The 10,393-nt window shown below is 52.4% G+C and overlaps 1 protein-coding gene across 1 annotated transcript; it reads left to right on the forward strand.

The window, feature by feature from the left end:
- Positions 1-9,721: 9,721 nt before the first annotated feature.
- Positions 9,722-10,393, forward strand: LOC125555589 (protein WIR1A-like). The gene is made up of 2 exons (XM_048718490.1): positions 9,722-9,925; positions 10,034-10,393. The coding sequence occupies exons 1-2, from the start codon at positions 9,757-9,759 to the stop codon at positions 10,150-10,152; spliced, it is 288 nt and encodes a 95-aa protein (XP_048574447.1). The 5' UTR covers positions 9,722-9,756; the 3' UTR covers positions 10,153-10,393.

Consider the following 10,393-nt stretch of genomic DNA (forward strand, 5'->3'; position numbering starts at 1 on the left):
TGGTGGTGTTTCCAGATCCAGCTATGCTCCGGATGGCCATGCTTTACCTCTCCCTCAACAACCTCATGGTCGACATCCGCGATGTTGTCCTCGACGCGCCCATGGGGATGGAGATGCCAGAGGTTTGGGTCAAGCTGGGCGGCGTGCCACCTAAGCAGCGGCGCTCTAATCGGCTCATGGAGACCACCACGATGCTGGGGAGACCCCTGCTGGTCGACGAGGAGTCGCTGGTCTACCCGGGGCCGGTTCGTATGCGGTTCGCATGCCGCAATCCTCGCAAGATCAAGGGCGCGGTCCAGATCTGGTTCAACGGCGAAGGCTTCAACATCTCTGTTGACCCTGGGCTCCCTGCGGAGCCTCTCGCGGCCCCGGCCCTGCCGTCCCCACACCCGCCACCTGCCAACCATGACAACGACCTCGACGGGCCGGGGCGGGACGGCGATAAGGATCCAGATGCAAGTATGGAAGACGACTCCATCGACACGGCGGCTTGGGAGAAGCTAGGCCTCACCGACAAGGGCGGGGCGGCGAATCGCGTGCAGCCGAGCATGCAAGAGCAATCTCATGAGGGGAGGTCCACGGGGATGGAGTTGTCGATCCCGAACCAGTACGGTTCCAACCTGGGGTCGATGACTTCCCCCTCCGTGCGGATGGTGACGGCAGCCACCGTGGACCAGATGGAGTCGCCTCTGCCTGAAGACGTGCGCACCCCGATCGCCGTCTCCGTCGACTCCCTGCCGCTTCCTCTCTCCTCCCGCTCCCCATCCCAAGGCGGTCGCAGCAGCAACAAGCCTGGCGTGGTGAAGCAACTCAAGAAGGTGGCGGTGCGCAAGGTCAGCGCAGAGCGGGTCGTGCGGAGGATCACCTGGGGGCCCCGGCGACGCCTCGCCAGACGGTGATGGCCCTGGCGATGCCCGTCCCCGTCCCCGTCCCGATCACGGAGGAGACATCCAAGACGGCGTCCATCCCGAAGGGCAAGCGCTCCAAGACTGTGGTGGAGGGGCAGGTGGCCCCGGTGCGGGTCAGTGCTCGTTCCAAGGGCGCCAAGGGAAATCTCCCATCTCTACAGTGCGCCCAGCTCCTCCAAGCTCAGAAGAACCTGGAAACCTCAAGTAACCCAATGCCCCGATTTACGATTCTAGATTCATTCTCAGATGACCATTTGAGCGAGGTTCTAGAGGAGAATGGGGTCTAGGCGATAGGCGAGGGCGGGCCGAGTGAGCTGATCTCGTTGATTCGTGCTAAGGAAATTGCGCAGGCGGCGCTTGCAGCGGCGGCTGCTCAACACGCAGATCGTTTAGCAGTGGAGGCTGAGCCCTCGGACACGCTAGCGATCTGGCCCGATGGGGATCCCACAACAGGGGTTGTGGTCTCCCCCCCCCCCACCTTTTTGTGGCAAGGTGAGGCGTGTGGCCAAGGCGATCACCTCAAGGGGGGTTCGTCTACGCAATCGCGTCATTTAGATGCGAGCGCTCCTGTGGAACATCCGTGGCTTTGTCCACGCGGGTCGGCGTACCCAGGTTAGAGAATACATTAGGAAACAAGCAGTAGATATTGTTGGGCTCCAGGAAACGATCAAAGCGGAGTTCCGACACCAAGATATCCTTTCTGTAGATCCTCTTGAGCGCTTCGCCTGGCATCACAGTCCGGCAAATGGCCACTCCGGTGGCATGTTGCTTGGTTTCTGCGCTGCCACTTACGAGGTTCTGACCTGGGTGGTTGGTACCTTCTTCATTGCGGCCAATATCCGTGTGCGTGCGTCGCTCCGCGGGTTGGTGATTGTGCAAGTTTACGGACCAGCCGACCATTCGCGCTCGGCCGAGTTCTTGGGAGAACTCGAAGCTAAAGTGCTTGCGGTCTTGGCTGCCCAGATCCCCCTGATGGTGGGTGGTGATTTCAACTTGATTCGCTTGGGTGATGATAAGAATAATGATAACATTAACTGGGCTAGGGTGTCCATGTTTAACAACGCTATTGCGTCGATGGCACTTAGGGAAGTGGCCAGAACTGGGGCTAGATATACCTGGACTAACAAGCAACTAGCCCCGGTGCGATCCATTTTGGACCGTGTCTTCATGTCTCCGGACTGGGAAATGGTGTTCCCGCTCTGCTCGCTCCTTGCTAAAACAAGAATCGGCTCGGATCACGTGCCCCTTATTCTATCCTCAGGGGATGATAGGATCAGGCGTAGCCCGCGATTTTTCTTTGAAACCGCGTGGTTTGAGGTACCAGATTTCGACACCATCTTTATGGAGAGATGGTGGCAATGTGTACATCTCACTGGTCAATAGCGCGGCCCAATAGAGTTTTGGACTGCGGTAGGGGGGCACCTACGGGCATGCCTTAAAGGCTGGGGCGCCAACCAGGGGCGCGATGACAAGGTGCTTAGGGCGAACCTTGTCAGCGAAATCGCGCTGCTAGACTCCCAAGCGGACTCGACACATTTCTCTGAGCAAGAGTGGTCCCATCGATATGCCCTGGAGGGGCAAGTCGAGGCGTTGCTTCGTTCCGAGGAGGAATATTGGAGGCGCCGAGGCGGCCTCAAGTGGACGCTCAAAGGGGACGCGAACACTAAATATTTCCACGCGTATGCTAACGGTAGGCGTCGGAAATGCTCGATTCTCAGGCTACAGTCAGAGCAGGGGCTTCTACTGACGCAAGCTGAGATATCCAAGCACATTTACGACTTTTACATAAGTCTGATGGGGACCAACGAAGCCCAACACGCTTGCTTGAGAGGTGATGTTTGGCTTCCATATCAAATGGTCCATGAGTGCGAGAATGACGAGTTGGGACTCGCGTTCCTCCCTAAAGAAATTGACGACGCGCTCCATAGCATGAAAACAGACACGGCACCGGGCCCTGACGGGTGGCCGGTGGCGATGTTCAAGCACTTTTGGCCGCTGCTGCGTGTACCAATTTTTGAAGTTTGCAATTGTTTCATGCGTGGCCTCGTGGACATAGCTAGGCTCAACTACGGCGTTCTATCGCTGATCCCTAAAGTGGCCGGGGCGGACAACATCCGTCAGTTCAGACCCATTGCGCTCATTAACGTTCCCTTTAAAATTTGTGCTAAAGTGTGTGCCACGCGGCTCTCTCCGATCGCTCACCGAACAATTAGTCGAACGCAATCCGCTTTTATCCGTGGTCGCCACATTTTGGAGGGTCCGTTAGCCCTACAAGAGACCCTACATCAGCTAAAACGTACGCATGAACCAGCTATCCTCCTTAAACTAGATTTTGAAAAGGCGTACGATCGAGTCAACTGGGATTTCCTTCGCCAGGTGCTCATCAGCCGTGGTTTTGCGCCTGTTTGGGTGCACCGATTCATGCAACTGGTCTCGGGGGGCCAAACTGCTGCCTCGGTTAACGGAGAAGTTGGTCACTTCTTCAGGAACAAGCGTGGGCTGCGTCAGGGCGACCCTATGTCCCCGATCTTGTTCAACTTTGTCGTGGACGCGCTAGCGGCCATGTTGCGTAAAGCCACGGAGGCAGGTCACATCAAAGGGGTGTTGGTGAAGGAAATATGCCCTAGAGGCAATAATAAAGTTATTATTTATTTCCTTATTTCATGATAAATGTTTATTATTCATGCTAGAATTGTATTAACCGGAAACATAATACATGTGTGAATACATAGACAAACAGAGTGTCACTAGTATGCCTCTACTTGACTAGCTCGTTAATCAAAGATGGTTATGTTTCCTAACCATGGACAAAGAGTTGTTATTTGATTAACGGGATCACATCATTAGATGAATGATCTGATTGACATGACCCATTCCGTTAGCTTAGCACCCGATCGTTTAGTATGTTGCTATTGCTTTCTTCATGACTTATACATGTTCCTATGACTATGAGATTATGCAACTCCCGTTTGCCGGAGGAACACTTTGTGTGCTACCAAACGTCACAACGTAACTGGGTGATTATAAAGGATCTCTACAGGTGTCTCCAAAGGTACATGTTGGGTTGGCGTATTTCGAGATTAGGATTTGTCACTTCGATTGTCGGAGAGGTATCTCTGGGCCCTCTCGGTAATGCACATCACTTAAGCCTTGCAAGCATTGCAACTATTGAGTTAGTTGCGGGATGATGTATTACGGAACGAGTAAAGAGACTTGCCGGTAACGAGATTGAACTAGATATTGGATACCGACGATCGAATCTCGGGCAAGTAACATACCGATGACAAAGGGAACAACGTATGTTGTTATGCGATCTGACCGATAAAGATCTTCGTAGAATATGTAGGAGCCAATATGAGCATCCAGGTTCCGCTATTGGTTATTGACCGGAGACGTGTCTCGGTCATGTCTACATTGTTCTCGAACCCGTAGGGTCCGCACGCTTAAGGTTTCGATGACAGTTATATTATGAGTTTATGAGTTTTGATGTACCGAAGGAGTTCGGAGTCCCGGATGAGATCGGGGACATGACGAGGAGTCTCGAAATGGTCGAGACGTAAAAATCAATATATTGGACGACTATATTCGGACATCGTAAAGGTTCCGAGTGATTCGAGTATTTTTCGGAGTACCGGAGAGTTACAGGAATTCGCCGGGAGAAGTATTGGGCCTTATTGGGCCATACGGGAAAGAGAGAGGGGCTGCCTAGGGCAGGCCACGCGCCCCCCCAAGGCCTAGTCCGAATTGGACTAGGGGGAGGGGCTGCGCCTCTTCCTTGTTTCCTACTCCTACTACATGGAAGGACTCCTAGTTGGACTAGGAAAGGGGGAATCCTACTCCCGGTGGGAGTAGGACTCCCCTAGGGCGCGCCATAGAGAGGGCCGGCCCTCCCCTCCTCCACTCCTTTATATACGGGGGCAGGGGGCACCCCATAGACACACAAGTTGATCCACGTGATCATATTCTTAGCCGTGTGCGGCGCCCCCTGCCACCATAGTCGTCGATAATATTGTAGCGGTGCTTAGGCGAAGCCCTGCAACAGTAGTACATCAAGATCGTCACCACGCCGTCGTGCTGACGGAACTCTTCCCCGACACTTTGCTGGATCGGAGTCCGGGATCGTCATCGAGCTGAACGTGTGCTAGAACTCGGAGGTGCCGTAGTTTCGGTGCTTGATCGGTCGGGCCGTGGAGACGTACGACTACATCAACCAAACGCTTCCGTTGTCGATCTACAAGGGTACGTAGATCACACTCTCCCCTCTCGTTGCTATGCATCACCATGATCTTGCGTGTGCGTAGGAAATTTTTTGAAATTACTACATTCCCCAACAGTTGGGACACCTCATCCCAGGGGGATATCTCATTTGCAGTATGCCGACGATACGCTACTGTTGTTTCAACCTGACCTCCATAGTGTGGCTACGGCCAAAGCCCTGCTGCTAAGTTTTGAACTCATGTCTGGGCTCAAAATTAACTTCCACAAGTGCGAAGTGCTGCCCATGGGTTTGGACGCGGAGGAGGGCAGACGTATAGCGGACCTGCTCAACTACAAAGTTGGCAAACTTCCGTTCACATACTTAGGCCTCCCACTAGACGCCAAGCGCGTCATGATCGATGGGTGGGCTCCGTTATGGACCAAAGTGGGCGGGCGGGTCTGTCCGTGGAGGGGGAAGTTCCTATCCTCTGTAGCGAGATTGGTGCTCACGAACTCTAGCCTGTCCTCGCTGCCACATTTTGCAATGGGCCTTTTCCTCTTGGCTGAAGGAGTCCACGCCAAGATGGACACGCCTCGGTCTCGCTTCTTTTGGGAAGGATCGGGGCCTAAACGTAAATATCACATGGTCAAATGGGCCTTGGTATGCCGCCCCAAAGACCTGGGAGGTCTCGGGATCACGAATGCTAGAATTCTCAACGTTGCACTCATGTGCAAGTGGATTTGGAAACTGTCCCTGGGAGCGACGGGTTCATGGGTTGACATTTTGCGAGCAAAATATTTCCCAAATGGGAATTTCTTCGAAGGTGCCACGAGGGGTTCTCCTTTCTGGAATGATCTCCAGGCGATACGGCCGGCTTTTGCTATGGGGGCCAAGTTTTCCATTGGAAACGGCCGCTCGGCCCGCTTCTGGCTTGATCATTGGATCGGTACCCAACCTTTATGGTCGGCATTCCAAAAACTATATGCCTTGGCTGTCAACCCGGAGGTATCGGTGGCCACGGCCCTAGCCTCGTCCCCCCGGTGATCCACTTCCACCGCGAGCTTACCGGACAGGAGCAAGTGCATCTCACGACACTGCTTACGCTCGTCAACCAGGTGACGCTGTCGACGTCTGCGGAATCGGTGACGTGGGCTCTCACCCCGTCTGGCAAGTTTTCGGTCAAGTCTCTCTACCGCAAACTGTGTCAGGGCCGTCCATCCAGGTGCCTACGGGCCTCTGGAAATCACGCCTACTACTAAATATCAAGGTCTTCTTTTGGCAGCTGTTTCGGAACAGTCTTCCCACTGCGGCAACTGTTGCCAAAAGAAATGGCTCGTCGACTGGTTTGTGTGCAATCTATAGTTCGCCCGAAGACGCGAATCACGTTTTCTTCCATTGCCCATTAGCTCGTTTTGCTTGGAGTGCGGTCCGGTCTGCGGCTAACACAGCTTGGGACCCGAGGTCGTCCTCGGATCTGGCGGCTATTCTTGATTCCGCTTGAGGAAGCAACAATCGAGTGCTTTGGAGCGTTTTCGGTGCGCTGTTCTGGGCAATTTGGCTCACTAGGAACAAATTAGCGATCGAGGGGATCTTCCCAACCCACCCTGCTAAATTAATTTACAAATGCAACATGTTCCTGCAGTAGTGGAGTCCGTTGGCGAAGCGCAAGGATGCTGAGAAGCTGAAGCAAGCTCAAGATCGTCTTCATTAGGTCTATGTTTTGGCAAGGGAGCCAGCTGTCACTTCTACTTCATGAAGTGATCCTTTTGTCGCTCGAGTGAGCCTGCGTGCTCCATGTTCTGGCCATTGGCCATGTAATATGCCCGCTAGAGCCTCTTTTGGTCGTCTGAACTCTCTAGATACCTTGGTCGTATGGTCGGTGCCTCCGTGCTCGGTTTCGGTTGTCCTGTGTTGTTACACTGCCTTGATGTGGGCTTTATTAATTTAAAGCCGGACGCTTCTAGCGTCTTCGTTCTAAAAAAAAGATCACACACAGTTTTAATTAAAGTGTGTGTCAAGTAGAGCACACAATTCTCTCCACACGATCGTATGTGATGTGATGAGTTATCACAGACGAGTAAACTTTAGAAACCGTCTGCCCAACTTTCAAATCATCACATGAGTAATCTTTAGGAATTTCAGATTTGTACATGAGTTAAGTCCATTACTTCTAACAATATGTTTGTTTGAGAAAAGAAAGAAGAGAAAGATGACGGGCGAATAGACTGCCTAGTTTTATTTTATATTTATCTAACGCTTAGGGCATCTTTAAAGCGGACCTTCAAATCGCACACAAGTGTTCGCATCGAGCGTTCGGACCGAGTTTGTCATCCAACGGCATCCTACATCTGTCCACGGACCAGCCCGGGCATCCGCTTTTTGCAAACCAAAAGCAAACCAGGGAGCTTTGTGGGAGCTGCCCATCCAAAGAGATCCGCATGCATTTCAAAATGCATTTCAACAGACCGGACGAATTATGCAAATCAGATGATTTTCATGCAAACGAGACGAAAATATTTACATTTCAAACATATGTTAACTAAACTATACTAGACTAGGATAAAACTAGTCTAATGACAGTCGAGACAGATCTCCACTCCCACGACATGTCTTCCCTATGTCCGGCAGCTAGCTCATCGGACTATAGTGAGCACCGAAGGGATATTCTTCCGCGAGAGGGAAAGAACACCCTTCCTCCGCCACCACGCAGCACACACCAGAGTTTGTTTTGGGGCGGGGAAGACAGTCGACGTGGCCTACACCCCCACGAATAAGGCAAGTTGCCGATTGTGCAACCTGGCGACGCGGTGGCGGTGGCCTTCGTGGGACCCAAGCATCAGCGGGATCCTATGATCTAATTTTTCTAGCTGCCCGCAATGGCCGCAAATGTGTCGGCCTCCGCAAACATGGCTTCTTTCCCCACCCGCCTGACATGGTGCCTCCATTACTCACAACGGATTTGCCGAGAGACAGGTGTTGGCCAGCCTTAACGTGCGATGAGGGGATGGAGATGCCGATGGTGCCGGATCCGAAGGGTTTGCCGGCAAGCCATCCTGTATCGGGTTGGCTTGTCGGGCAACCCAGACCGCTACAATGCCGGAGAACTCCTTCTACTCGCCGGAGGCCATGGATGGTGTTGTACAAGGAGGAGATGGAAAGGGGAGGGGAGGTGTGGTTATAGCCTGGCGCCTGGCCACGTCTATATAGCGGGCGGATGCAAGGAGTCAGGTGGAGAGGTATTTAATGCCGGCCGGCACAGGAATGGACGTGTGGCGCTCGGGGCGCCGGAGTAATGCGGAGAGAAGACGTGCGCAACGGGCAACGCTCACGGTTGGGGGGTTTCAGTGCCAGCTCTAGTGAGTGACCGCGTCCGCTCTAGGCCAGCATGAATGCGGGCAACCGACTTCGGGTGGGAATGCGCATGGGCGCGGGAGAGGAGGTTTTGGTGGGCCAGGATAGTCAGAAGCGGGTGTGACAACGGTCCAGACGCCTGTAAAGCCCCCTAGTTTATTTTCCAATTTGCGGGATAAGGACATCTTAACCATTCGACGGACCGATACAAGCCCACGGTAGATAACAAAACACGTCCAAACTGCATGGCCCGAAGGGTTAAGAGTGGTTTGAAGATCGTGGTTGGAGATACCCTAACCTGCTTTACAAGGGGAGGATTGTAACAAGACGAGCATTGAAGAAGTGGCAGCAACGCAAAGACCATGGAGCAGCAAAGAAGGCACAAGCTGATACACCAACTCTCTTCTTCCTCTCTGTTTTTTGTGCTTTTTCTTGAGGCTGTACAGAATTCTCCCTTACCTGAGTAATAGAGCGTGTGGTGTGAGCCTCTCCTGTGATTACAGCCTTGTTCATACTTCATACTCGTCGGCAATAATTTCTACACTTTTGGATGCCACCTACCGAATTTACTTACGGACAATGTCCCACTAATTTCTACACTTGTGGATGCCACCTACGGAGTACAGTAATTGTTAACAATAATTTCGTGAAACTGTATCGTAGATGTAACACTAATTGTGAGTCTACAGACAAGTAAGCAGAGGGCTGACAAGACAAGAGCGACGACGTGGGGCCTTGTTGACAAACCTGAGAAAAATGGAGAAGAGAATCTTCTCTTGCATGCAAGACGGCGACGGACCGAAGACTCCTCGTCGGTCGTCGACCGACTATTCGACTGCATGTCTTCTCGCCGGTCAAAGGTGTCGCCACTCACCAGCCTTCACTAACCGTAGAAATTCGGTCATACCAAAGATACGCAAGGTTAATACTCCCTCCGTTTCAAATTAATCGTTGTAGAAACGAAACTGCTCCACACACGATAAACCATAAACGATCTGTGCACGATTAAAGAATCCACCGGCTGATGCTCGGCCATGAAAAAGATTGCTCGGCTGGATTTAATCATCGGCTGCAAATCGTCCAAATAGTGTCGTCTGAATAGCACTGTTTTTATAAAAATAAATGTATCTAGAACTAAAATACATCTAAATACATTTATATCTGGGACAAGTAATTCGGAACGGAGGGAGTAGATCTCTCTCTCCTAGGCAAAACGGTCTATAAATACAAACGTGCCTTCTTCGACCAGCAAGCATCACAGCAGGACGTACAATACAAAGCTAGCTGCCTCTCATCAACATGGCCCTCCAAGCTCCGATCATCAACATGGCGTCCCTGGGCAGCAGAGCTGCCGGCCGCCGTCGTCCCACGATGCTCCAGCAGATCGCGCTCTTCGTCGTCGTCGCGGCGGTCATTATGAACAGCTCCGTCTGCGTCGGAGCCGCCGGCCACGACGCCGCTGTAGTAGGTCAGTCGACAGTGTCCAGTTGATTCCCTTCAAAACGTGTTCCTTCATTTCCTCGACATTTCTACGATTGGTTAACTAGTTATAATGATCTGCTGAATACCCGTCCAGGCACAGACCCTAACCACCCTGCTTTCCCGTCGCCGCCTGGTAAACCCTACACCGGCGGCCGTGGGTGCCGCACGATTTACGGGTGTCGTGATGTACCACCGGCGGGTGGCCAGCCCTAGATACACCCGTGCACGCACCCATCTGTCAAAATAATGCAAGGAGGCAAGGATCGATCGATATACGGCGACCTAGATGCATATACTATATGCATGCACGCCTCTTCAGCACAAGTTCTTTACTGCCATACAGCACCTTATACACACCAGAAATACCGTATCGTGATGTACTTGTACCTACTTGGACTCGAATAAAACTGGATTATTGCATGTCTGGATTTTCATGTGAATGCATGGCCAATTT

This window comes from Triticum urartu, chromosome 5 (genome assembly GCF_003073215.2).
Source record: "Triticum urartu cultivar G1812 chromosome 5, Tu2.1, whole genome shotgun sequence".
In the NCBI taxonomy this organism is placed as follows: Eukaryota; Viridiplantae; Streptophyta; class Magnoliopsida; order Poales; family Poaceae; genus Triticum; species Triticum urartu.